This window comes from Zosterops lateralis, assembly GCF_965231275.1.
Source record: "Zosterops lateralis genome assembly, chromosome: 5".
Lineage (NCBI taxonomy): Eukaryota > Metazoa > Chordata > Aves > Passeriformes > Zosteropidae > Zosterops > Zosterops lateralis.
In genome coordinates, this window is record NC_139766.1 from 45,112,399 (window position 1) to 45,139,210 (window position 26,812).

General features: G+C 49.1%; 2 protein-coding genes across 2 annotated transcripts in view; one reads left to right on the forward strand and one right to left on the reverse strand.

Moving 5' to 3' along the window:
- The window catches only part of TNKS (tankyrase), a gene marked incomplete at its 5' end in the record, with an annotated part of 126,364 nt that extends 119,068 nt beyond the window's left edge, over positions 1 to 7,296 (forward strand). The window contains one exon of the mRNA XM_083862058.1: positions 1,873 to 7,296. Coding sequence (XP_083718184.1) covers positions 1,873 to 1,959 — 87 coding nt within the window. The 3' untranslated portion in view covers positions 1,960 to 7,296. The remainder of the gene's footprint in view (positions 1 to 1,872) is intronic.
- DUSP4 (dual specificity phosphatase 4) lies at positions 4,647 to 12,882 on the reverse strand (the record flags this gene model as incomplete). Its single annotated transcript, XM_083862059.1, has 4 exons — positions 4,647 to 8,991; positions 9,127 to 9,346; positions 9,775 to 9,911; positions 12,486 to 12,882. The coding sequence occupies 4 exons, from the start codon at positions 12,880 to 12,882 to the stop codon at positions 8,606 to 8,608; spliced, it is 1,140 nt and encodes a 379-aa protein (XP_083718185.1). The 3' UTR covers positions 4,647 to 8,605.
- Between the last annotated feature and the right edge of the window lie 13,930 nt (positions 12,883 to 26,812).

Genomic DNA, 26,812 nt, shown 5'->3' on the forward strand with positions numbered 1-26,812 from the left:
GGGAAATAAACAGTGAACTGTATCTAGACAGCAAATGGTACTCCTGTCCACTGATCTGTTCTGATTTATACCATACAGAATTGCCTAATTTCACCTGTGCAGCACTGATGGAGCCTATTGTAGCTTCTCTCAGTATGCTGTCTTTCTCCCATTGCGTTTTATTGGCATTACTGCAGTATCAAGGTCACATGTGTTTCTGGGGCTCTAGTACACTGTGAGGATTCTGGACTTTTTACCTGTAGATTCAGATCAGTGACAGTGCTCTTAAATGGCAGCTGGAGTAGCACAGAAGTCTTCAAAAGCTGATTTTTAATCTCAATGAATAACTCAGCTAGACCTTGAGTCTAGAAAAGTGTTTTGCTTACTACTGTGGGTGGCTCCCAGATCACCTGATGAAACTGAATAACCACAAATCTGTGGAGCCTGATGACAAACATCCCAGGTCCTGAGGGAGCTGGCTGATGGTGTTGCCAAGCCACTCCCCATCATACCCTGAGATATCTCAGTTGTTTGGAGCATGCTGCTAATAATACCAAGATCATGGGTTTGATCCTTGGATGGGCCATTCACTTAAGATTTGGACTTGATGGTATCCTTGCAGGTCCCTTCCACCTCAGAATACTCTGTGGTTCTGTGGCATTTGAAAAGTCATGGCAGTCAGGCAAGGACCCCAGTGAATGGAAAAAGGGAGACATCACTCATATTTTTTAAAAGGGGAGAAAAGTGGACACAAAGGAACTACAGATAGGTGAGCTTCACCTCTGTGCCTAGGAATATCATGGAACAGATCCTCATAGAAGGCACATGCAATACCAGGAGGTGATTCAAGACAGCCAGCACAGCTTCAGTAAGCACAGATTGTGCCTGACCAGTTAGGCGACTTTCTATGATAGAGTGACAATGATGCTCCCACAAGACCTTCTCTTTTCTGAACCAAACAAGCCCATCTCTCTCAGCATCTTCTTTATCCTGTGCTCTCTCCCCCTGGCTATCTTATTGATCCTTTGCTGAACTTGGCTCCAGCTTGTTGGTATCTCTCTAGTATTGGAGAACCTAAAAGTTGTGTGTGGTTTTCTAAATGTGGTCAAGTGAGTACTGAATAAACAGCAATCACTGCTACATCTGGTGATGTACCACAGGATGCTCGTAGCCTTTACTGCTGCCAGGACACACTACTGAGTCTGCTTTAGCTTGCTGTCTCCCAAGGACCCATCACCTTTTCAGCTGAGTGGCTTCTCATCCTGCAGTGTTACAAGGAATTAATCTCAAGTGCCTTTGCTGGAATATGTGAGGCTTCTGTAGGTCCAGTCTCCTCTCATTTGTCAAGGTTCCTCTGACTGGGGCCCTGCCCTCCATCACGTTTAGCTTTGTTCTGGGAGTGAACTGGCTACCAGCTGTCTCCAGGAAACACTGGACAGATGGACAGATGACTGACTCATGTGGTTTGGGTGGGCCAGGTATTTTACTACCAGTAAAGGCATTGCAGGTCACATCACAAGTTGTTGATCCTTTTGAGGTCAGACTTTATCAGTCATCTGAGATTTTTGAGTAACTTAACAGGCACTGACCGATCTGTAGGATTAGCTAACAAGGAGAGTAACTCTGAATTCCTGTTGCACACAATTCCTGGCAGTGACTCTGTGGAAGAAACATTTTTCTTTCTATTTGTGTATTAACCAAGGTGTTAAGTACATCCAGCTGATCCAGATGGTGCTGGCTAGGTTTGAAATCCACTTTTTCTTGCATGCTGTGAACATAGAGCTGATTCTTGTGCTGTCCTTCCTGGTCACTGTTTAGTGAAATGAAAAAAAACTGGAACTTGCTGAGTTACCCTTGCACAAACCAGGGCTTTTTTTCTTATTTTACTTCCAGGCATACCCAGAATATCTCATTACATACCAAATTGTGAAGCCAGAAGCTCCGTCACAGACAGCAACAGCAGCAGAACAAAAGACCTAGTAACTTCAGAGCAGTGGAGAAGAATGTGACTTCAATCTTGGACTGGATGGATACGTGTTTCAGAAAATCAGTATCACATAAAATTCTTAACAACCTGGAAATAAGCTGTATGTCTTTTATAAAGTATTGCTGTCTTGATGAATATGATATGAGTAACTCTTGCATACTCAACTGCTACTGTTCCTCTTGAGGAAAGTTTACAAGGGACTGCCTTTTAATAACATATCTCAGGCTCCTAGTCTCTGCAGTTACCATGTGTAAAATAATACTGTTTTGATCTAGACCTTGGGAACATTATTGTGCAAATGGAAATCTTTATTGGTGCCATCTCACATGTTAAAATTTCAGACACTACTTTTCTAGTTATTTTATTTGCAGATAAATTGCATTAAGCCCATCATTTTCTTTTCAGCATACACCATTCATTTCCTGTTTTCAAGAGATCCTATTTATTCTCCTTTTGTATTCTGAAGTTGAGCCGGAATCTTCTTGAAGATATTTTGCACAAAGTCAAGTCGACTAAAATCATTAACAATGCAATATAAATTTCATCTGAGGAGGGGCTAGGTTAAGTTCTTCAATATAGAGGGGTTTTTGCACACCTCTGAGCAAACAATAACATGAGTGAGTGTAACTTGAGAGTGGAAACAAATGATGTCAGTTTGCTGCCTCGTCTGTGTGAGTTTTCTGGGGGAAGCCCTGGGAAGTGTTTGCAAGGGTAAAACCAGCTCTTGTGCTTAGAAGAACTTCATGAAACAGATCCATGCCCTCTGCTGGCATCTCTGAAAGAACATTTTATGAGGCTCCTGTTAAGTACATGCAGCTTGTGAAATGTTCTCCAGTTACAGCAGTGTATGGTTTTGTTGGGAGAAGCAGGTCAAAAGTCACAAGATTTCATACAGGAGGGTGTACGTGGTTCATGTCCCTCTATAAGATGAGACCCAGTAAATGGGTTTCAGGCTGGTAAGGAAGAGTGTATTACAGCAATTTCCTGTAACATCTTTGTGTGTGACATCACAGTTGAAGAGCTTAAGGGATTTACAAAAGTAATAATTTTTTAAAATATCGATTTTACATTTTGATGAGAACAAAATTTTAAAGTATCAGTTGGCAAGTGGATTTGTTTGCAGGTCTACCAGAGAACAAAGTTAGGATTTATTCACTTAATACCCTCCTTCCCAAATTCCCAGGTTTATTTTGCTGGGTAGGAGAAAACTATTTTTAAGCATTGCATAGCACAGCATCAAACAGTTTCAAAAGTCCCCCTCATGGTGGATATGGATTTAACAAAAGTAGAAACTGTTTCTTTTTAGTGGTGTTTTACAGTTCAGAGAAGGTTGAAAATCAAGACATGTTAATTTTTTTCCTAACAACCAATACCAGGAGATGTGCTTCAGTGTTGACCATGTAACAGCTGGAGGAAAAAAATGTTCTTTTGGATACAACATGTTGTACATTACCCTATCAACCAGCACTATTTAGTATCTGATGATCCAGTTCATGCATTCAGGTTTTATCCCCCCCTTAAAGCAAGAAAGCAACAGAATAGCGTGCTCTTAGTTCATAAAAATATATGTGCTCCCCACAAGTGGGATTTTGCTAATATGTTTGTGTAAAAGAGATTTAATCCTGAAGTGTTTCACTTTCTGCATTAAGACACAACATTTTTATTTTTAACGTTAAGACAGTAATGTTAAAGCAAGTCATCCTCATAAGAAATACCACCCTCTGTAAAATCAGTCATTTGATGCAATATGGCTACCTGAAAATCATCTGTTTGTAATACTCTAAAGAAAACCTTAGAAATAGCAATACTCCAACAGAACTTGAACTCTGAGTTTTACTTTTCTTGAGCTGACAGTGGATATATGGTTCTCGCTTCATTATGTGACCTGATTAAATATGTAGCTTTGAAGTCCCAGCCAGGCTCTAGCCTAGTTGTCCTTTTAAACAAGTTTCATTGATAAAATTGGGTGCTTGTATTTTGGCTACTTGTTTCATAGTGTTAGGATTACAAAGATCACTACTAGGCTTTGAAGCTTTGTATTCACCATTTAAGTTTGGGAATTGTTTTTCATTTAGATAATAATGGGGTGAGGGGATGTGCCTATCTGCACTAGGGTTTCAGATAGTGACCAGAGCGAGTGCTGCTCTCCATCCCCAGATAGACATAGTTTTAAATGGTGAAACAGCTGTGCTGCTTAGGTGAGCAAAATGGTTAATGTGGGTGTAAAAGTTAAAAGCTTTACATCTTTCAAAAACAAGAACAAATATTAAAAAAAAAAACAACCCACTGAGCCCACACCGGATGCTGTTCTTGCTTGTTGTTTCCTGTGTGCTGGTTGAACTAAGGGCTAGTCTGGATTCCCTTTGCAGCCTGAAATTTCTAGAGGATAAAAAAAGCCTGGAGGAGATTGAAACCTCATTGAGGTCTTCAGCATCCTCACGAGAGGAAGTGGAGAGGCAGGTACCAATATCTTCACTCCGTGACCAGTAACAAGACTGGAGGAAAGAGCATGAAGCTGAGTCAAAGGAGATTTAGGCTGGGTATTAGGAGAAAGGATTTTCACCCAGAGGGTGGCTGGGCACTGGAACAGGCTCCCCAGGGAAGTGGCCACAGCACCAAGCCTGACAGAGTTCAACAGCCATTTGGACAACACTCTCAGGCACCTGATGTGACTCTTGGGGCTGTCCTGTGCAGAGCCAGGAGTTAGACTCAAAGATCCTGATGGGTCCCTTCTGACTCAGCATATTCTGTGATTCTACTTTCCAGTATCTTTGAACAGCTAATGTTGATGTTTCTGATGTGCTGTGTGAGGAAATCATTTTGCAGTGGTTTTTGTCTCGTAATGACGTGATCTCGTATCCGTTTGTGGCCAGACACAGAAGAATACCCAGGCTTAATGATGCATCTGTGTGTTGTAGACACCTGTGCAGGAGTAGCGTATGTTGTCATAGCTCCTCTTACAGTTCAAAACAAAGCGAGGATCTGCCCATCAATATCAAAGTTACCTGTGAAAAACCCAGTTGTGGTTGTGGTGTAGAGCTGCATTTGGCAGGCTGTTAACGGTACAGATGCTGCTGCTTTAGCTGGGGGAGTTAACTACAATGGAACCTTAAAAATGCCATGACCCCATAACCAGGCAGTCGCTGCCTCCTGAGGAATGAAGTTTTTGACCTCCTGAGAAGAGCAGTCCCCTACATGTTCATTTGCAGCATTGGATCCCCAGTGGAGGCACAGTAGGAGCTGAGGACATAAAAACACTGGGCTAGGCCCTCATAGGCTTGGGAGACCAGGGACAGAGCTTGGTGTCTGCTGGCACAAGGGACAATGTGTCCCTCAGGCCTGTTGAGTTTTGCCAGTGTCCCTTTGATACTTCTTTGTAGTTTTGCCACAGGACCTTAATAAGCAAAACTGAAGAAAAGTCACCATCTAACAAAGGAGGGAGGGTTCTGCTCTCCATTGCTGAAACTGTTTCCATGAGACTGATGACTTCGATACCTGGTGCAGAGTGACACTGCAGTCTGATGGCTCTCAACAAAACTTTTGTTACGATTAAAAGCAGATAGTACAGTACCTTAATAAGGTATATTTTATTTTCTCATTCTTGTTTTTATCTACCAGTTGTATTTGATCCCAGCTCCACAGAGACTGTTACAAACCTTTTATACTAGTTCTACCATGTTGCAGTCAGTATTGGTTTTCTAGCCTCTGTTTCAAGTGTTTGCATGTGATGCAATTGAATCCCACTGCATTATGTAGCAGGAGTTTATTTTGCCTGCAAACTTAAACTTCGCTTTATTTGTTATGGGAATATCCCAAAAGAAAATTCTACGCTGAAGCAAAGAGAAAACCCTGCAAAATGTTCTGCATTGTTAGCTTTGGTGGGCAGCAGACACAGAAAAAGCATGTGGTATATGGGAGGGAGTAGCCCCTGGAGAAGGGCACTTTCTTGGCTCTGGAAACCAGCTGTTCCTACTGTTTGTTGCAGGTTAGAGGAGGTGTCTACTCCCTGTAAACATGTGGGGTGCTGAGGGGTGCAAACATGCTGTGCCACTGCATGGCCTGTGAGAGATACTTAAGATGGTGGCAAACCTCAAAAAAGCCTCCTGCATCCCTGCAATGACATCAGAGTTTCCACACAATTCATGCACTGCCTGCAATTCCCACCTGGGACTGTTAACAGAAATTGCCCTGAACAGGATTTTTCAACATGGGTAAGAGAAAGGGTCCAGCCACACAACAGATTAGTTTGAACATTGCTAATCATTCTCAGAAGTTGAATGTCAGGAAATGTGTGAATTTATTTTCAGTGGGATTTCTCTGTTTCCATGCTTTAGATTTCCATGCTTTCCATTTCTTTGCCAGAAAGTCTAGCTCAATAGTCTAAAAGGACGTGCATCTAATGCCTATGTCAGTTATGTTAAGCTGAATATTTGTGCAGCATTGTAAGCTATACTGCAGCCTGGATAGGGAGGACCTGGGAAAGCCTCATGTAGCAAGTGGCTTGTGAACCTCCACAGCTTGAATCCATTGGTGATCAGAGGTGGTGGCTTGGCACAGTCCAGAGGTGTTCTCCTGGTCTTTCTGAGAGTGGCAGGACAGATGTGCAGAGAGGGAGTGGCAGTGTACCTACTCCTCTGAACACAGAGTAGATGTGAAACCCAGGGGATTGGGGAACACTGTATGTGTTAAAATCTCTGAAGCAAGGTGAATGAGCTTGGGAATCTGTAGGGGACATGGGAAGCAGATGTATTTCCATTACACTGACACATATGCCTGTCAAGTCACATTACCTGACTGGTTTTGATGTATTGGCCTTGCTGAACCTGTTGGTGGCAAGTTTTAGTGCTGGTCCCATTAATTACTAATGTAGATTATTAGAATCTCTCTTATTACAAGATAATTTTGATATTTTCTTAACATCTGCAGAACTTGCTTCAGCTTTGGAAATTGAAATGGGGATTTTCTGTGCTGCAGTCCCATGAGCTTGTGCTTTGTCATTCCTAATTGCTTTCTCTGGCAACCCAGATGGCAATGTAGCTGGGGGCTGAATTTCTAGATCTTTTTTTGTGTAACTTGTTTTCATAACTAGCCCTGTATGTGTCCTCTCTTGGTTGCCAATTATCTGGAGCTGGGATATCACTTATTTATTTCTTCTTTTACCTTCTCTCTCAAAGTTGAAGACGATGGGCAGTTTCTCAGCCTACCTACATGGCGGACTTTAGGTAACATCTCTGTAACAACTGAGTTTGATCTATAAATGTGCTTGGCTAAATGTCTGATCTGCAATACTTGTAATAGTTTAAAAGTCAATAAATACATTTTTAACAGTTGCTCTGTGAAAGTGGAATGTGTGCAGAACCTGTTGTTCTGTCTTGGTCTTAGGACAAACTTGCTCCAGCCAAACTGTTGAAAACAGTTTTATTTTTATTTACTCCAAACAATGTTTTCTCTCTCCCTCAGGCAATAAATAAAAAGTTAATTTCTAGAAAAAAAAACAACCAACCAACAAAACAAAAACAAAACCATACATATGTACATCAGCCACGCAGGCATCTTGTGTGTTGGACTGGAGGGAAGGACAGAGGTAGGGTGGGAAATAAGGCTCCAGGTGGGTTGAAGATGAGGCATTTTCAAGGCTTGGACCAAAAGCTGCAGAAGTGTTGCACAGGTGAACAAGACTGAGCACAGGAAAAGGGCTGGTCATGAGGTGGGAGAAGCTTGAAAATGCTGGATGAATGACACCTCTGGGCCAGCCTGTCCTCCACCCAACAGCTTCTCTCTTCCATTATAGCCCACCCATGTCCCATCCTGCTGCTTTTGGAAGTAGAGCAGCAGTGGGACCGGTGAAGAGGAAACTGAACAGGGTAATCAAAAGCAGCCCAGACTGCTGCCCCACCCCTTCTTTCTCATCTTAAAGCCACAGGAGAGTGGACCTAAATTTTGTGGAAACCAGTAATCCACAGAGGCAAGAAAAGAGGCATTTCAGACTATGTGTCTCCCTCCACACCACTTCCCAACCACAGTGATTGCTCTCTACCACTGGAATGGGCTCAGCTGGTGACTCGGCAGTGTCTGCCAGCTGCTGCCTCATCTCCCCAGCCAGTGGCAGGGCTGGAGGTTGAGTGCAGGCAGCCCTGTGCCACCACTCCTGCTTGCCCCAAGGCCTGGTTACAGCTCTGCTTGTCTGAAGTGTACCTGGCACAGGTAAGCAGCATCCACCACACACACACAGGTCTCTGCAAGGGGGAAGGCTGCTGCACAACAAAACCAGGATATGCTCCCTTTGTCAACCTAGCTGAGCTGGGGGCGGAAACATGGGGAGAAGGGGAAGTGTAAAAAAACAAGACAGTAAAATAGGGATGGAAACACATGAAGACCAGGCACTTGAGGAAACCCAGTATACTATTTTTTTCCTCCCCCAAAGAGCCTGGACAATGTCAAGGTTTGTGGCTTTTACAACTTCGTGCTTTCAAAACATAACGATAAAAAGCAAACAAACCAAGATGAGGTAAGAAATTTCTCTACAAAAAAGATGTCGAGTCCAGGGTGGATGGCAGTGTCCGGCACTATTGCTTAACATCACGGGGCTGTGTGCCCCTGCACGCCTGGCACTACCTGCCCGGCTGGCCTGGCCCTGAGCTAACAGCTGGGCGACGTGGTGATGGGGCTGTGCAGGTAGGGGAGGCTGCTGGGGGTGGCATGGACACCGACAGACACTGGGAAGCTGAAGACAAACTGCGAGGTGGGGGTGGAGGTGGCCTTGCCCCGCTCCCGCAGCGTCCCCGAGGGGCTGACGGCCTCCACCGCGTACGAAGTGGCCAACACCTGCGACTCGAACTGCAGCAGCTGCCCCATGAAGCTGAAGTTGGGGGAGATGATGCTCCGGCGCTGCTTGACAAACTCGAAGGCCTCCTCCAGCTTGACGCGCTTCTTCATCATCAGGTACGCCAAGCAGATGGTGGCTGAGCGGGAGATGCCAGCCTGGCAGTGCACCAGGACCCGGCCACAGCACTCCTTCACTGAGTCTGGAGGGCAACAGGGGCGACACATGAGACCCACACCCTGCCACGGCACCACGGCCCAACCCCTCAGCAAACCTGCAGGTGCTGGCTGACCTCCCTCCCACCAGGGCCACACAACATCTCTGCACGGGCACTCACCGATGTACTCGATTGCCTCCATGAACCAGGAGCTGATGTCAGCTTTGTGGTTGTCCTCCACAGGGATACATTTGTACTGGTAGTGCCCCTCAAAGTGGTTGGGGCAGTCTGAGGAGACGTTCAGCAGGGCTGTGATGCCCAGCGCATCGAGCATGTCCCGCCGGGCTGCGTGGTAGGCGCTGCCAAGGTAGAGGAAGGGAAGGATTTCCACAGGCCCACCCTGTTACAGAGAAAAACAACAGATATGGGGTCGATCAGGGGACAGTGGCAGGCAGGACACCTATCCAGGTGACTTGGAAACACTGAGCTGTGCAGCAACCCGGCACCTGATCCAGAGCCCTCAGGGGAGGGAGCAGAGGCTGCCTTCCTGAGGTGCTAAACATATTTCAGCCTTTCCTCTCCCTCTCTTTGTCCTGTTCAGAAACAGGCAGGTGTGGGTTAACAGGATTTGGTCTTGTCCACTTTTCGGGGCACACAAATACCCTAGGATTAGGAGGATCACCATGCTTTCCCATGACAGGAATGGAAGCAGGACTCTGTCTGGCTCTGCAAGCCCCAGCTGAGGGAGAGCAGATAAACTCCTATTGGAGCAGGTTGTAATGCTGGAAGGGCAGTCAAAGTAACTAAGCACTGGGCTTTTAGACATACCTGGTCATGAAAGGGGGTCCCACAGGAACTGCAGCCCAAATCCAGGGGCTCAGAGCTGGTGGGGGGTGACACATTGCTCAGGGACTTGGTTTTTGCACAGAATTCCGGGTACTCGGAGGAGAAGCGCTCATAGCCCCCTGCAAGAAGAGAGGCACCAAGTGTTATCCCAGACTGCATTCACAGGACTGCAGAACGGCACGGCTAGAAATGCCCTTGGCCACTAGATGATGCTGCAGTGATGAGAGTGGCCTCCTGCCCCAGGAGGAGCAGTCAGGCTCTCGGCAGCACAGGGGGGGATCCCTGAGACCCCACCATTCCCTTGGAGAAGGGCACCAAGAGCAATGGTCTTGGCTACCCAAAGTCTCTGGTCCAGGGTTCGATCCCCTGCACACTGCCGGCCAAACCCCAGGCGGAGGCCAAGGCAGCTCTCTGAGACAATGAAGAGAGGATTTATTTCCAGACTTAAATGGGAAAAGCTGCTCCAAGGCCAAGGACTGTTCAGTTCTCATCTTCCCTTGACACATCATATTGTCACAAAAGTCAGGCAGGTCTCCCGTTCCCAGCTTGACCCCTCAGCTCAGAGCTCCCTCAACAACAGACCAGGAAAGCCCTGGCTCTGGCCAGGTATAGCCGAGCTGCCCTCAGAGAGAGGTGTCTGCTGCCTCCCATGGACACAGGTGCAGGCTGACATGCAAGGACACCTGGAGCAGCTGGCTCCTGCTGCTAGGGGGATGAGCACAGCGGATGTCAGGACTTCATCCTGGCAGGTGGAACAAGAGCAACCCCCACTGAGTTCCCAGGACAGGGAAACTGCAGCGCTGAGTTGCCAATGAACATTTCTGGTGAGATTTCCTTCTCTCATTGAAATCAAATCAACAACCCTGACATCCCTGTAGGGTCTGGCTTTGAGTCTGAAAATCTGTGAAAATCAAGTATTTTACTATCACCACAGAACTCCAGCTAGATCAAGCCCTGACTCCCAGGCTGGTTCTTGAAGACTCAAACCAACTCCAGGACTTATGCCTGCAGATTTTGGCTTACAGCAGGACACATCTTTCTTACCCAGCCTTAGCTCTGAGACTGCCCTGAAGAAGGCTGGATATTCAAAACAATGGATGCGAGTGTCTCATGCAGCCCAGGAATCCCTAAGCAGCTAGAGCCTGATACTGCCAGCATCCCAGTGCCCGCTGTGGTTTCCTCCCCCTAAGAAAGGAAGGGCTCTAGTACCTTAAAGCAGAACCGTGCAGATGCATCACTGCATTTGCATTATCCCTCCCACGCAGCCAGGACAGCTTGCAGAGGCTCCATTTCCCTGGCCTGACATCCCTTTACACTCCAACTGCTTCGATTTGAAAGAGTATCCAAAACCAAGAGCCCTCGTTAAACAACTTCCAGGGATCCTAAAATCCCTGGATTTACTACATTGCACTCCAGTGGTCATAGCACCGTGAGAGGCAAAAGCTTCCCAGGGTGATGGACAGAAACATCTTGGAAAGAAAAAGAGACCTTTTCAAATGTTTCTCTTCAGGTTCATTGATCCAGCAGCTCCTGGCTGGAGCAGGAGCCAGGCAGAGCAGGTGCCCACGGCCAAGCAATATCCAGCCTGGCTGTTTCACAGGGAGCCTGGCAGCACCTTGCCCTGCACAAAACACGCCTGGATCTTCATCAAATGTGCACTTGGGCGTGCACAGCTCTGGATTAGTGTAGCTCTCACGGAATCGGAGCAGGATCATTTTAGTAGCCCTGTGGTACTCAAGAACACTGTAGTGCCGAGACTGAGTCTCTCAGAGCCCATTCCTTAAAAGGGCTCCCATTCCAACCAGCCTCCCAGGAGAACCACAGAGGCACCAGAAGCTCTCAGCTGGCAAAGGCCACCCTTGAGGCAGAAGAGCGTTTCCTGCCCCATGCGTGGCTCCAGCCCCACGCTGGCTCACGGTAAAGGAGCCTGTTCCTGAGCGAGCCCTTGCTGTGCAGGCACTCCCGCAGCAGCACATCGTATCGCATCCCTGGAACAGCTCCTGCTGCTTTTACTGTGTCTAGTACAACTCAAGTGCTACTTCCTCCATCTATCAAGCCTCTTAATGGATTTGCTGCTCTACATACACATCCTCACCCCTGCTGTAAGCAAGCCAAGGAATAAATTGACTCTCGGGCTGTAAACAAAGAAGGAAAAGCCCCACAGAGCTCATCCAGGAACCCCAGCTGAGCATCCCCCGCCCGTAAATCATCTCACGGCGATTCTCAGAGAAACGTGCACAGCTTCCCATTTAACACACGGCAGAGAGGGGGGGGGGGGGAAAGCCCTGATCCCCGCTGTAGTCGCCAAAGGAGCACAGAGCACAGTTTTCTGTCCGCTGCCAGGAGACCTCGCCGTGACAGCAGGAACTCGCCCCTGCACCAATCCCTTCCCTGCACCTGGGGGGTGATCCCTTCTCTGGGTCTGGGGATGGACTCAGACAAAGCGTGGGGGGATTTCCCCGCACACACTCCCTCCCCTCATGTCCCAGGAGGGGCACGGGGCCCGCTCGATGCCCTGACCCGGCTCAGACCGTGCCGGGACCCCATCCCGGGGTAGCGCAGCCCCCGGCCCCGCCGCCGGCTCCAACTCTGGCGGGACAGCCGGTGGGGGGGAGAAGGCAGCGCCCCGTTCCCGGTGTCCCCCCGTTGTTCCCGGTGTCCCCCCTGGTGTCCCCGTTGTTCCCGGTGGGTACCTGCCAGCAGGCGGATGTCGGCGCGGGCGGTGTCGCGGCGCAGCGCGCGCACCACGAGCGCCACGGTGCTGTCCTCGCGCAGGGCCTCGGCGCGCGGGCTGCGCTCGTCGTACACCACCACGGCGGCGTACAGCCCGGCCCGCAGCCGCGCCCGCACCTCGCCCTCGGCCGGCAGGATCTGCTCCAGGCTCACCGCGCCCTTGGCCCGCCGCCGCACGATGGTGTTGCAGCGCACGTTGAGCGCCCCGCGGATGTGCCCGGCGCTGTGCGCCAGGAAAGGGCGGCAGTCCAGCAGCAGGCACCGCGCGGCGCCGCCGGCGGGCCCGGCCTCGTCGCGGCCCACGAGGCGCCTCAGCGCGCTGCCCTCCATCTCGCGCAGCCCCTCGGTGGCCACCATGGCGGGGGGGGAGGGGGGGGAAGGGAGCACGCGCCCGCCCGCCGGGCCCCGCGCCCCCACAGCGCCGCTCGCGCACCCCCGCGCGCCCGCCGCCCCGCTCGCGCGCGGCCCTTTACTACCCGCCGGCGGCCGGCGCGCGCCCCGCCCCGCCCCGCCCCGCCCCTTCGCCGCGCGCGCGGGGGCCGCATGAATGGACGGGGAGGCGGCGCGCGAGAGCGGCGACGTCACCGCCTCCATTCACAAAAAAAAACAACAAGAGAGGAAAGCCGGCTGTGAATGGGGGAGAGCGGCTGGGCCCGCGCCGCGCCTTTGTCACCGCCGGGCAGCGCCCTGTCACCCCCGCCGGGACACCGCCGGGCCGCACGCGCTGGGGGGCACACGCCCGGCTACACACACACACACACACACACACACACACACACACACACAGGCACACACACACACAGAGGCAGGCACACACACACATTTAGGCACACAGGCACACACAGGCACACGCACACTCTTAGGCACGCACACACACACACTTAGGCACACCCAGACACACACAGACACACACTTAGGCACACAGACACACACACACACACACTTAGGCACACAGACACACACAGACACACACAGAACACACACACAGACACACACACACACACACTTAGGCACACAGACACACACAGACACACACAGAACACACACACAGACACACACACACACACACTTAGGCACACAGACACACACAGACACACACAGAACACACACACAGACACACACACACACACACTTAGGCACACAGACACACACAGACACACACAGAACACACACACAGACACACACACACACTTAGGCACACAGACACACACTTAGGCACACAGACACACACGCACTCAGGCACACGCTGCGCACACCCCTCTTCCTTTGTCCCCTTGCTCCCGTTTTGTTTGCACTGCTCGCCGCAGCGGGCGGCACTAAGCAGGTCTCCCTCTGGGTCCTTCTGACTCTGTATCTTTCACAGCCACGCTTCCCCTGTCAGAAAATGGCATCTCATTAGCTGCAGAGCCCTAAAAACACTACAGCACCCTGCCCTGGTGCGACTCTGTGGAGGGGGCTCTTCAGTAAATTCCTCGCATAGAGGAACTCTATTTTTGGTTAAAAGCCTAAGGAATAAAGGCATAACCCTGAAGTGTCCCAGGAGAGTCTCCCCATAACCACCACCCAAACACCGAGCAATCATTTTACCCCAGAGTCCCGTTTTGGACTGCTTTCCAGCAGAAGCAGCATCGCAAACGACAATGCAACCGTGCTCAGGGCATTTCCTACAAACACACGCCGGCCAGTCCCAGGTGAGTCTGCTTCAGAGACCTGGAGGTGTTCAGCTATCCCCATGTGGGCCTAGATGTGGTGGTTGTAAGGTTAAGGGCCCAGTGGTTATTCAAGCCCATCTGCCCCGTCACTGCTTTTCACAGAGGGCAGCACTTGGAGAGGCAGCTTGACTTCCCCTCCCCTGTTTGCCCGGTCACTGTTTACCCAGGCAGGGCCGGGTAACACTTGCTGTGTGTGCCTACCTGGGAGGGATCCAACCTACCACACACGTTCAGGACCTGCAGCTGGGGACACTCCTGCATCCGTTGCTGCCTCTCCTCTACACTCTGCTCTCTGACCGCTGTTGGATTCTCCCCTCTGCCTGAGTCAGCCCGATCTTTGCACCTGTGGCTTTTGTGTGCTGTGCCAACCCTTTGCCAGCCAAGTCAAATCAGATGAGCTGTGGGGGAAACGCAGCTGCCATTTGTGTAATACACTCCACTCCAGGAATGCATTAGAGCCTGTTGCCTAATACAACAGGGGTGGAAGGCTAATCATCTCCCATTCCAACCTGCATCAAACACAAGAATAGCAAAACCCTATTTCTGCTGAAGTAAAGCAGACTCTGGGTGGCCAGTGACATTCTTTCTCCCTTTAGAGAAAGCTGCCAGAGACAAAAAGCTCAAACTGAGTTCAAAACTCACAAAAAAAAAAAAAAAATCAAACTGAGAATTTGATCACAAACTAATGGAATATTACACTCTCATACCAACAATACTTGAACTCAAGCTGGATATTCAAAATGTCTTAAAAAGTTTTGTGTGAGGCCTGGTGCCAAAATTCGCTGTTTCCTTTGTTCCTCTTGTTGGGCAGATGTTGGCCACCACCACAGGATGAGCTAGCCTGGTGTCTCCAATGCCTTCTGCACTATTCAATCCAGCTTTTACACTAAAATTGGATAACCAAGGGCACAAAGTGTATGTCCTTGGAGGCAGGCCTATCATCCTAATTTTTCCCTCTCTTGTTCCAGCATGTGACTGGGACAAACTGATCTGAGGTGGGAAAGGAGGGCTGTATTGTCACAGGCACAGGAAGGGGCATTTGGGCTGATGTCTCTGGATGTTTGCAAGAGAACTGGTGGAAGACATTATTTCAGGGTGGAGTGTGGAAGGATGTGTATGCATCTGGTGGAGATTTTCAAGTATTTCCATGTGCCTGAACCCTTTCCCTACTCTTCATCCCTTCCTGCTGCCTATCTAGATGTGGCAAGTTCTTGGCTCTTTCTTCCTGGAAAATAAGCTGTGCTCCTGGCTGGTCACATCTGGAGCTGGTGCTGTGCTGGGGATGATGGCTCACAGCCACGTGGAGAAACTGAACCCAAAGGCGAGAGTGCCCAAAATGAACCAAGTCAAGGCCACCCACACAGGATACACCACTGGAGAAGAAGAGAGATCTCCCTCACTGCAGTTAGCTCAAGAGGAGATCTAATTAACTATATTTATAGAGGTATTAAGATGGGAGTCACCAAAAATGCTTGCAAGGCAGAAGCCACAAGTCAAAAGAAGCAGCGCAGTTACTTGTGGTGGAGGTGCAGGGCGTATGGAAAGGACTTGGGAAAGGGGGTGGGTATTGGAGACGACCACACGGCTCCATGTCCTGACTTTGTAAACCCAGAGAAGTGTGAAAGCTAATATTCCTGTCAAACAGAGTCTGTACGGTGCAAACTGAAATATCTCCTGCTGGAAAACAAGCAACCAAAAGCGAAGAGAGAGAGAGAGAGCAAGAGACATTCATTTCCTTTGCAGCAGAGTCAAGGAATCATCTCTTATAGGGCCCTGGCCAGAAAAGGCAATTGTTGAAAGAAGCTGCAGGGAAATGAATTGTCAAAGGAGGCACATATTTGGATGATTAAATGTCAATATGTACCTTGAATTAAGAAAAAGGAATTTACACCTCATCACTGTGGCAGTGAAAACCAAATTAGAGTCAGACTGTAAATTTGCCAGCCAATAGATACCAGGTTTTTTGGCTACCTAAAGGCTTTTTCTGCCCAGAGAAATGCTGAAGCTTAAGTTCCCCAGGGTGAGCAGTAGCTGCTGTGGGCAGCTCTAAGTTGCTGAGCTCTGTGAGCCCTTTGGGCTCCTCCAGGCTTTCCCTGGCTCCTGGTCCCAGTGTCCACTCATGGAGTCCTGGTGTGCTGTGTCACACTGCAGGTCCTGACAGATGTGCCTGTCTCTGTGCCACTGGGTAGGAACACTGGCCAGGATTTTGTTATGCTGGAGTTTTCCCAAGAGCTTTCCCATCCTCCTGGTCAGCCAGTGCAGCTGTGGATGGACAAAGCACAGAGGTACATCCTCAACACTCTTGGCACATGTCAAAAGTTGCAGTGTAAAGATGCTGTCACCTTTCTCTGGCTGCTCCCAGCAGTTGGCCAGAGGGTTGAGTGGCATGTGCAGGAAGCCTTTGGCAGAAATGCAAGGCAGAATCAAGGTCTCAGCAATTTGCAAGTCTGCACTTACCGACAAAACCCATCCCTCCTGGAGTGCCACAGGGGCATGGTTCCCTTTATCCTCTTGCAGCACCTTATGGTTCTCCTTTCATGCAATCTCCCTTCCTCACAGCTTTCCAGGCTGGGGAATGCACCCTCCTGTCCACAAAGGGAAGTGCAGCAGTGAAAGAGTTAAAAGATTCATGTTAATAAATCCAGACTGCCTTTTCCCCTAGGGCATATTTACATATTAATGGAGGGGAATTGTAATGAACCTGTCTAGGGAGGCTAAAGGGGAAATTATGCAAGGTTGGCTGAGAAGGTGGAGGAGGGGAAAATGTTCATTTTCAGTGCTTTGCAACCCCTCAGCTGCAGAAGCCTGTGACCAGCCTAGGCTCCAGGGAAGCGCCTTGCCTAGCATGGGACACCCCAGGAGTGAATGCAGAACCAATGGGCAAGTAGCTATCCAGACTCACCTGCATGCCTCCTGCACTGGTTTCTCATAGCTAAGCTTCACAGTGTTCCAGATGTTATTTTAAGCCCAGGGTTACAACAGCATATTTCAGCAAGCACATTCCAAATCATCTCTGCATCTTCCAAGGCATCCAGAGAAAATGCAGCTCGTGGTGGGCAGTCATAAGAGCAGCTCATCCACAACTAGTTTTCAGCAGAAAATCTCTCAGAGCTTTTCAACAACACTGTGTGTGCTTGGAGCAAGAGGCAAGGGAGCCAAGGAAGAAGATTTGTCCCAGGCTGGGCTGAAGTGCTTGCCTATCCCATCTGTGCTCCTTCACACCAGGCTGCTTGAAACCTGCCACAATCTTTGTTGCCTCAAGCCCCAAAGCTGTGTTCATATCAGCCCAAAAGCCTTTGGCAGCACATGAGAAATGCCAGGAGCTTTTCCAGTTTTGCTTTCTCTGCTTGCTGCTGAGGCCTCAGCGTGTGATCCCCACTCCAGCAAACTGTCCTACAGATTTTATCTCAAGAAGAACAAATAATCTGTTGCTTTTGCCCTGCAATATCAGATAGAGCTATAAATCACTAAATAGGAGACTAATTACTGGGCCTCTGATCTGATTTAGATTGGAAGATGGAAAAAGCATCCTTTATTCCAGAAAGCAAAGGAGCACTTCAGAACAGCGATGAGTGCTCCATGTACCTCAATAGCTACAAATGGTTTATGCCCATGCAAATGAGATCAGGGCATGACCCACTCAAATTAGCAGGATACAAAGTGGCCTGCAGATTTTCTGCTGCAGATTTGGTTCCCTCCCTCTCTCTCTCTCTCAACTCCCTGCTTTTTGCCACTGCTTCACCTCTTGTAAAAATCAGTGCAGCTCCAGTTACTCTGGGTGAAAAACATGAGCTCTGATCCAGCATTATCAGTGAATGGGAGGAAGATTTTAAGAAGATCAGTGGCTTCTGCTAGGGGAGGGTTGTTCTGCAACAGGCTTAAATGCTGCCTGCAGAAACAGGGAGCCTTCCAAAATTCTGTGCTGCTTATTTTTGACCTACCTGGTTTTGGCAGGAAGCGTGAGGAGACATCAACTGCAGGGTTTGGAGGTTCGCTGCTGGTGGGACTCCTGAGGACTGGATGGTAGGGCACACAGAACTGATGCATCCATCACTCCTGCTCTGAAGGACTTAGGAGCCCAGTGTTCCCACAGGCGTGGTAGACTTGCCCCTCAGTATCACCCTTTGACAGAATCAGGACCCAGAGACCAGCCCTGATTCGGGTCCTGGCAAATGCAGAGCCAGACTGGCCATTCCCTGGGCACAGCATCCTCCAGCATGTGGTTCAGACTGGATGGTGGTTGGTTGGATGCAGGGTGATTACTGAATGTTTCTGCAGCCTTGGTGCACCAGGGTAGTTCATTCACACTGGGAAGCTTCTTCCTGACATAAGTGTCTGCATGTGCTATGCTTAACATTTTGTCATTTTTTTATACAAATGTGGTGCTATGCCCACTGTCAGACCCCATTAGCATCCTCTGCCCATCCCCTCCCATCTCCTGCCTTGCACAAAAACCCTGAAGCTTTCCCCATTCCAGGTGTCAGGACACACATGGTCTGTGGTCATGTTATTACAACGAAGGATTATAAAGCAGATGTATGTGAGGTGGATAAAAAAGGCACATGGGTCCCTTAATCCCAGAATTTTAAGTGCCATGGGGATTAGTCTTATATCTTTGGCTACAGGATTTGGGGATGCAGCAGAGCCAGAGAAGTGAATCTGTGAAAGCAAGTTGATCCCCTCCTCTCACTTTGCTGTAAGACAAATGCAGTGTAAGGGATCTGCTTTGAGAGCTAGATTGAAGCTGGTAAGGGATGTGCCATTTTAACCTTTAACATAGCCTCTGACATTTCGCCCTTAACACACATTATATCCCCCATGGCTGTAAAGCCAGGGATCGCTCCTGGAAACTCTCCAGCCCTGGTGCAGTATTTAATCATGGGCATAGAGATCTTAGCAATTGCCTTCTTTGGGGACATCGCTGTTTGCAAGTTGAAAGAGAAATGCCTTGCTTGAATTTCCCAATGTTTGGTTAAGCATCCGGCCTCAGTGATAGGATTGAAGCTGAGCTTTGAATGACGTTTTTTGCTAGGAAGAAAGGGCTGGGGAAGAGACATTTCTCCCTTGGGCTTAAGATCATAAATAAGGCAGTGTTATGTAAGTGTGACTATAACCTATTTATACATAGTGTCAGACTCATACACTCAGGCTATGAATGACAAATCTCCCACTAATTTTTATGAATGTAGCAGTGGTACCTGTATGAGTTTTGAAACAGCAGTGGAAAAGCAGGTTGTTCTGTGCCAGCAGTAACTGGGACACCCCTCCAAGTTACACTGAGAGAGGGATGACTTGTGTCTGGCACTTCTTTTACAGACACAGAGGGTGCAGTTTGCTTCAGGCAGCTCCCTTGTACCCATTCCTGATCCCAAGGCCCGAGTGGCAGATACCAGGGGAATGGAAACCTGCCACTTTTCCTGAGACAAACCCAGTCTCTTGTCCCTCAAGCCCTGGGCCCGGTGGGAGCTGGGCTTCTCAGGAGCTCTTTCAACAGGACTGTTGCCCTGGTATGAGGCCTGGAGATGCTCAGGGGTCACCCAGGTGGCAGGACATGGGGACCAAAAGTGTCATCTGGCAAGGCCAAACTCACAAAAGGAGCACCAGCTAGCACAAGGTGTTAACCACGGAAACACCTTGCTGCAGGCCCTGTGCATGCTCTGAGTTTACTGAGCACCAAAAGTAAAAGGATAAATTCCTGGAAGTAAAGCACATGGGTGGTTACTAAACACAGGGAGATTGCTGAGCTGGAACTATTCAGAGGCCAGAAGTGTAGCTGAACTCCTCCTGGCACACACTTGTGCTATTTCTGTGAATCTGTCCCTCATAGTGGTGTTGCTCAGTGTAAAGTTGCTGAGCAGAGGCATTAGAGCCAAAGTGGCCTCAGATAGGCCAATGCAGCCCTAGCTGTGTGTGTCTAACTTGGTTGGCATGGCTTGATGTCTGCCTGGGACCAAGACAGTGGCAACTGTAAAAAATCAAAAGAAGATTTATACCCAGAAATTACTTCTGAGGCACAGAGAGTCTGTTATCATAATTGTGACAAGACCAAACCCCAAATCAGCTTCAAGTTTAAAGACAGGCTTTTTCCTTCTCTGTTGCCTCCCAGTCTGGGCTCTGCCTTGAGTGCTGTCTCAGCACAGTGAACAATCACACATCCCTCTCATGGGCCCTGTGCCAGCAGCCATGGACCCCAGAGACCTGAGCATCACAGCCATCCACAGGAGGCTGTGGCAGGAGGAGAAAGTCTGAAATCCCTGTGAGACTTCTTTGTGCCTCTGGTTAATCTCCCTTCTCTGCTCCACAGATGATCTCAGCTCCCGCTGCGCCCTGATCACACAAATCTTGCAGGGACATGTGGCCCTGCCTTGTCATGTCCTGCCATCCCCTGCCGGAGATGAAGCAGCCATAGGGTCAAGTGTGGATGGCCCAGGGGATCAGAAGAGACCACAGCTGCTGTGGTTTTTTCCTAGACACCCCCAGCAGAGCCTTGTGACTGATTCACCTCGTGTCTTGGTGCATCAGGCATTGACTCACACCCAAAAATACGTCAGATCAATGTGTCCATGAAGGTCCTCATGGACTGTGCCCCAGGCGTCCCCACTGAACTTTAGAGCTGGGCATTCTTTGAGAGGTGGAACACACGGGAGACTTTTACTGGCGATGTTCTGTGCCTCCAGAGAAACATGAAATAAGGCTGGATGGCTGTCCCAGCCTCCTTCAATTCACTTCTCAGTGGTTTCCTGTGTCAATGTGAGGTCTCTCTAGTTAAAAAAACCACAAAAACCTTATCTGAGAAAGGCCTGATCCTGCTGCCTTTGCCTTGGTAGTTCCATCAGGGACAGAGGGAAGCAGCAGAGACCTCGAGCTGTCAGGCTGCTGCTGAACATATGTTCTCAGGGCTGAAATCAACTTCTGCAGCAGTTGGCATGCAGACAGATAGGCACATGCCACAGCCTTGCTGGAAAGAGTTTATACCCTTGAAAATTTCTCCCAGAAGCTCACTTTTTCTGCACTCAGTTTTGCCCAATGTGTTCAATAAATGGAAGGAAAACCCCAGCAGAACAGGAAATACTCTGACAGACTATTTGCCAGCCAGAGGCCATCGCTGACCTGGTGACTCTCTGAGCAGCTCTTTCAAAGGGCTTAAGCCACTCCAGGAGTGTTGGTCAAGCACCAGCAGCAGAAATACAGAAAAAACTCAGTAAAGACAGTAAGTAGTACAACAGCAGGAACAGCAAAACCAGTAAAACTATGTGCTCAGTAGTAGATGTCCCATCCAGTCCAGTAACATGGGGAGCACTCAAAGGACATTCATACTCCAGCCATAATAAAGAGATGTAAAAAGTCCATCTGGATCAATGACCTGGCTGCAAGGGCAGCTAACCTGCTTCAGGCAACTTGGAAACAGCATGAACCTGGGCAAGTGAGCCAGTGCTTCCCAGGTGACTCTTCCCATCCTGTGCATTGTGCCTGGGGACTTCCTGAGCCAGGCTGGGATCTGTGCCCCTAATAACCCCTAATAGGTATTTCCTCCATGAATAGGCCTGGGTGCTTTTTGAACTCATGCAAATGTTCAGCATCCACAGCATCCTGCAGCGAGGAGTTCCACTGCTTCATTATGACAGAGCCATTTCCGTGGGTTTGCTTTGAATCTGACACCCCCTTGTTCCATTGCTCCTCTCCATTTCTATCCTGGAAGAAATGGTCGTCTCAAATCCATCTCCTCTCAGCTATGGGAGCAGAAGAAATGGCAACTTGCTACCCCATTTGGGGACATAACAGTATTGCACTGAATTGCCCAATAAAATCAAAGTGTAATTCTGCCCAACAGATTGAGAAATATTGCTCTTTTTGCAGGGCAACTCACTTTGCCACAAAAAGGAGGTATTGACCTGTTCCAGCTCAGCATTTGTAGACTTCTCTTCTCCATTAAGACTTGCTACATGATTGTGTCAGGGGATCATCTTTGAGGCTGACAGTGTAGAGAACCACACTCTTCTCAGAGGATGGAAATTATTTATGGCAGTGAGGGCTTCCAAGGTTGCTGGTTATTCAAGCTCTGTCATTCCGGGTTCTGAGCTCCAGCTCAGTGAGCTCGTGGAGTGTAACATGATTAGCAGAGAGGAAGTTGTGTTTTTGTAGAGTTTGGCATGACATGGAAGCCCATGCACATTTGTGCAGGTCTGTGCTGCCAGCACACCTCACCAGTGGCTGATAATAAAGGGAGATGGGGTCAAACAAGCCCCTCCGAAGGCAAAGATTAATGAAAAGATGGGCTCTAGCAAGCTTTGCATTGGGGCAAAATATAAGGGCGTGACAAGTCATGAACATACACAAATGGGTATGTCAGGTCCGAGGGTTGTTCTTGCCTGTTTTCAGCATCACTGCTGAGAGCCTTCAATACCCAGCTCCAGCAACAAGGCCATCTGTTGTGCCATGACAGCTGGCAGCTAGCAGAGGCCACTGTGAATAATCTGCCTCCTCTGGAGTCAAACTTGCTAAGAAAAGCAATTTCAGCCATGTCAGAGGAAAGCCACCTGCTGTCCCAGCCAAAGGCATGGCACGTGTGGCACCATGGCACCAGCTTCTCCCAGCTTCCCACCACATCTCTCTTGTGCTGCAAGGCAGCAGGATTCTGGAACAGAGGAGGTTCCCAACATCTCTTTTCACTCTTTCATTTTAGCAGGGAGAAGCCAGAGCTGTTTTTGCCCTGGGTGAACTTTTCCTGTTTCTTTGGGGTTTTAAAAGTTTTCTTTTGAAAAATGAAGGGTTTTCCTCTCTCTCTCTCTCTCTTCCAGAATCCCTGGTGTGAGCATTGCTCGGTGGCTAAGAAAGAGTGGTGAGTAATGGTACTGGGCATGAGGAAAGACTGACATAGGAAATGAAGTGTGGAGAAGGAAGGAGTGCAGACAGTGCGGCCCCACAGGCTTTCCAAAAGGCAGAACAATGGTGACAAAGTGCACAAAAGAGGAAGCAAAAGAAAAAATGAGGAACTGCCAGCCCCGCACTGGGCATCCTCTTGGGAAGATATGCAAGACAAAGTCCCCAAAGTGAGTTATGCACCAATGTGTGGCCAGCTGGTGGCTACCGGTATCACAGCTGCCTGCTCCAGGACTGTGCCACCTCTGGAAGACTTCTAGGGAGTCACTGATCCTGAAATACCACACACCTGAAACCCCTTTGGCTGGTGTAGACCCCACATGCCTTGCTGCAAGGGGAGAGGGGTGGTCTGTAATCAAAGGATCCCCCGGGAATGGCCCCTTAGGCTTCCTCATGCAGAGAAAGGTTCTGGCACCCCTTCTGGGAGACACAGCTCCAGCTGCTGCCTTTGCAGCATCCTACAATCTTCTGAGCATCCTTGGGGCTCTCCTGAATAGAGGAACACCCAGCTGGTGGGCCTGGCCCAGGTCTAAATATACTTGGAGAAGTTAATCTGAATTATAATTTCAAATGTTGCCATAAAAAGGTGGCCAGAGACTTTTTAAGAGAAGTATTGAGACTATCCCAATGGAAATAGGAATTTCTGTGAAGGAGGGATCAGCCCTTCTGTCAGCACCAGTGATGATGCCACCATGAAGCTTTGAAGATGGGAAACTGAGACAATTTTCCCAGAAGCAAGGACCTCAACAGGGTTACCACTGCATTTAGGAAACCTCAATAATCAGGATTAATGCCTGGGGTCTCCTGCTGAGGTAAATACAGAGGTGCAGTTGCATCCCATGGCAGTCCATGCAGCCCCCTTGCACCATGTCTTGGTCTCAGTTCCACCCAAACTCCTTCAGTGTCATGTAAGCCAGAAGAGGAAAGGAAAATTTCCAACACAAGGGTTTTTCAGAGGTGTCCCTTGTGTTTATTTGGCCTTGTAAAACTCACTTTTATCTGCAAGGAAAATTTCTCTATGTGTGGTCACAGAACTACTTCGCAGAAAAACTTTGAGGGCCACTACTGGGCCAAGGGAAAACCTGCCTGGCTTCCCTTCCCTGTGTTTGGAGCACAAATTAGCAGGGATATGGTTTTGTATCCTTACATGAGGACTGGCCTCCCTCTTTCTATACGCTTGGAAAAATCTGAAAAGGTCTCAGGACAAAGCTGAGCTTTCTAACTCTCATCAATTCTGTTGTTATAATTTTTGCCTTTTCCTCCCTGAGTTACATGTCCCTATCAGCTTTGCTGCCCTTTGCTGTCGGCCAGGACATTTCTCATACCACTCATTCTTTCTTGCTCAACTTCCTTGATTGAGCATGTTGGAAGAAAAAACAGCTGTGCCAAAGCATTAAGGACTCTAAAGATCTTGGAAATACGAAAATCATGAGGGCAGAGCATCCTTCTCCCCAGCAAAGTGCAGCTGGGGCATGCACTAGGACATGCACCTGCCCATTGCGCCAGGGTCTTGTGGGGATGAACAAGTAGTTTTAATTGTGTGTACAACTAAAACTACTCCTTCATCTCAGTCCCTTTCCCTTTTCACAGAGGTGATGAGTGTCCGTGCTTTTTGCCCCAGTCTTACCAACTTAGTACTGTTTTGGTGCACACATATGCTTAAGCATCACCAGTGCCTGTTGCATGGGGAGCAAAAGCACACTTAGCCTGCATGGATTGGTTTTGCATTAGTCCATTTCCTTTTCCCTGACACAGGAGAAATTTGTCTTACATTAGTGTTGTTTCCTACTCACTTGGAAAGGAAGAAGTGGGTGGTGGCCACATCCCCTTTTCCTGAAGGCTGTCCCCGGTGCAAGGGGCCCCAGGCTGGAGGGGAGGGAGCGGAGGGGACCCAATTCCTCATGGCACCCACGCAAAGCATCTCAGACTCAGCTTTTATCCTGCCATCACGCAGCCAAGGGTCAGCCCTGTCTGCCCCATACCCTCTCCATCCTCATCTGACTGTCACAGAGGCACAGATTGCTCCTCACTGTCCAGCAATGCTGGCTGCAGACCTGCTCCCCTCCCACACCCCCAGCATCTCTTCCTTAGTATGAAATCCCTGTCAGGAAAAATGTCCTCTTTGTCCCTTTCTCCCCCAGAAGCTATGCCATCCTGTATTGTTCATTGCTCAGTGGGAAGTTTTCTGGTGTGACTGCAGGCACCAGCAGGGAGGTTGTGTAGCTGGCCATGAGACACAAAGTCCCAGCAGGGAAGGCTGGCCAGGCTCATGAATGACCGCTGCTAGCTCGATGTAATGAGCAAATACTGTTAACAAGCAGCTGTAATCTCCTGGCTTTGTGTGCACTCCCCCCCTGCTCCACACACAGAGGTGATGTCAGGGTGTCAGGGAATACGTGTGCTCCTAGACATCCTGTGTGCTTCCTCCCCGGGATCAGCAGAGATGTTCTCTGGACCTACCCCAGTCAGTAGTCACTTTCCACCTTCCCTTGGCCCTGCAGCCTCTGGGCCAGCCTGTGATGGTGTGAGGATGCCTCTATTTGTGCCCAGACACACACCCACCCTCCCAATTGAATGCCCCTCTCACGCAAGTGTGGGGTAGGGCTGAGGGGGGCAAACCCTTCAACTCAAACAGATATTCAGCCTTGCTGGCATATTTAGGCCATAGATGCTCCCTCTGAGGGACAGTGCTCTTTGGCATTAAGGGCTGACTCCAGCATTATAATTTTGTTGACGGAAGAGATGTTAGGATTTGGGACAGAGGAAAGAAAGGGTTGGAAATGTGCTCCATTTCCTAGAGACGGCTGCTTTTTTTCTCCTCCCAAATTGCCCAGCCAACCACAAGATGAGTCACTGGTCTCCCGCATTTCCACCTGACCCACTTTTGGCTTGTCAGGGCTGACTGCAGAGCTTTTGTTTCTGGGATGCACATATGCACAGCCATGGAACTGTGATGCTTCAGGCTTCTCCTGTGTGAAATAACCTGGCAGCAGGGAAGGTTTTCAGCCCTGGGCTTCCCTTGAAGGCACAAAATTATGTCCATCCCAGGCCACTATCATCCAGGTTCCACTAGGAAAGTCCTGGGGGCTTTGCCTGAGTTTTGCAGGGAGCTTTGATCCTGGCAGCTCCAAGCTGAGCCTGGGGGTCCAGCGCTGTGAAGCCGTTATCCCATAGTTAGGTTTCCCTCTGGGAAAAGCTGAAAGGAATAAACAGCAGATGGGACAGCTTGTTCTGCTTGCCTGCTAATGGGTTTCAGTAGGCTGTTCCCGATTTTCATGCTCCTGTCTGTGAAAAGGTACTATGATGAGTCAGGACAGTCACAAAGCCCAAAATAAAAGCACCTCAGAGGTGCTCTGGTAACTGTGCCCACCAGGTCGCTGTTTGCCTCCTCAGTGCTGTGCCTGGGCATGGATCTCTACTTTCTCAAAACCAGGAGCAGCACTGTGTCAAACCACAGTTGAATTGGAGAGATAAGAAACACAGATTAGTGGCAGAAAGCAGAAATGGCATTCCAGGCACAGGAATAGCCCTGGGCAGCAGTATAAATAGTCAGATGCTTGCTCTGTTTTGTGCATGGTGGTGTCATTTTTTTCCACCACCCAAGGGAAATTTCCAGGGGTGAAATGTCCATCCCAATTTTCCATGTCCAACTCATTGTACTTCCTCAACCTTCACATCTTGAAGGATGTTGCAGG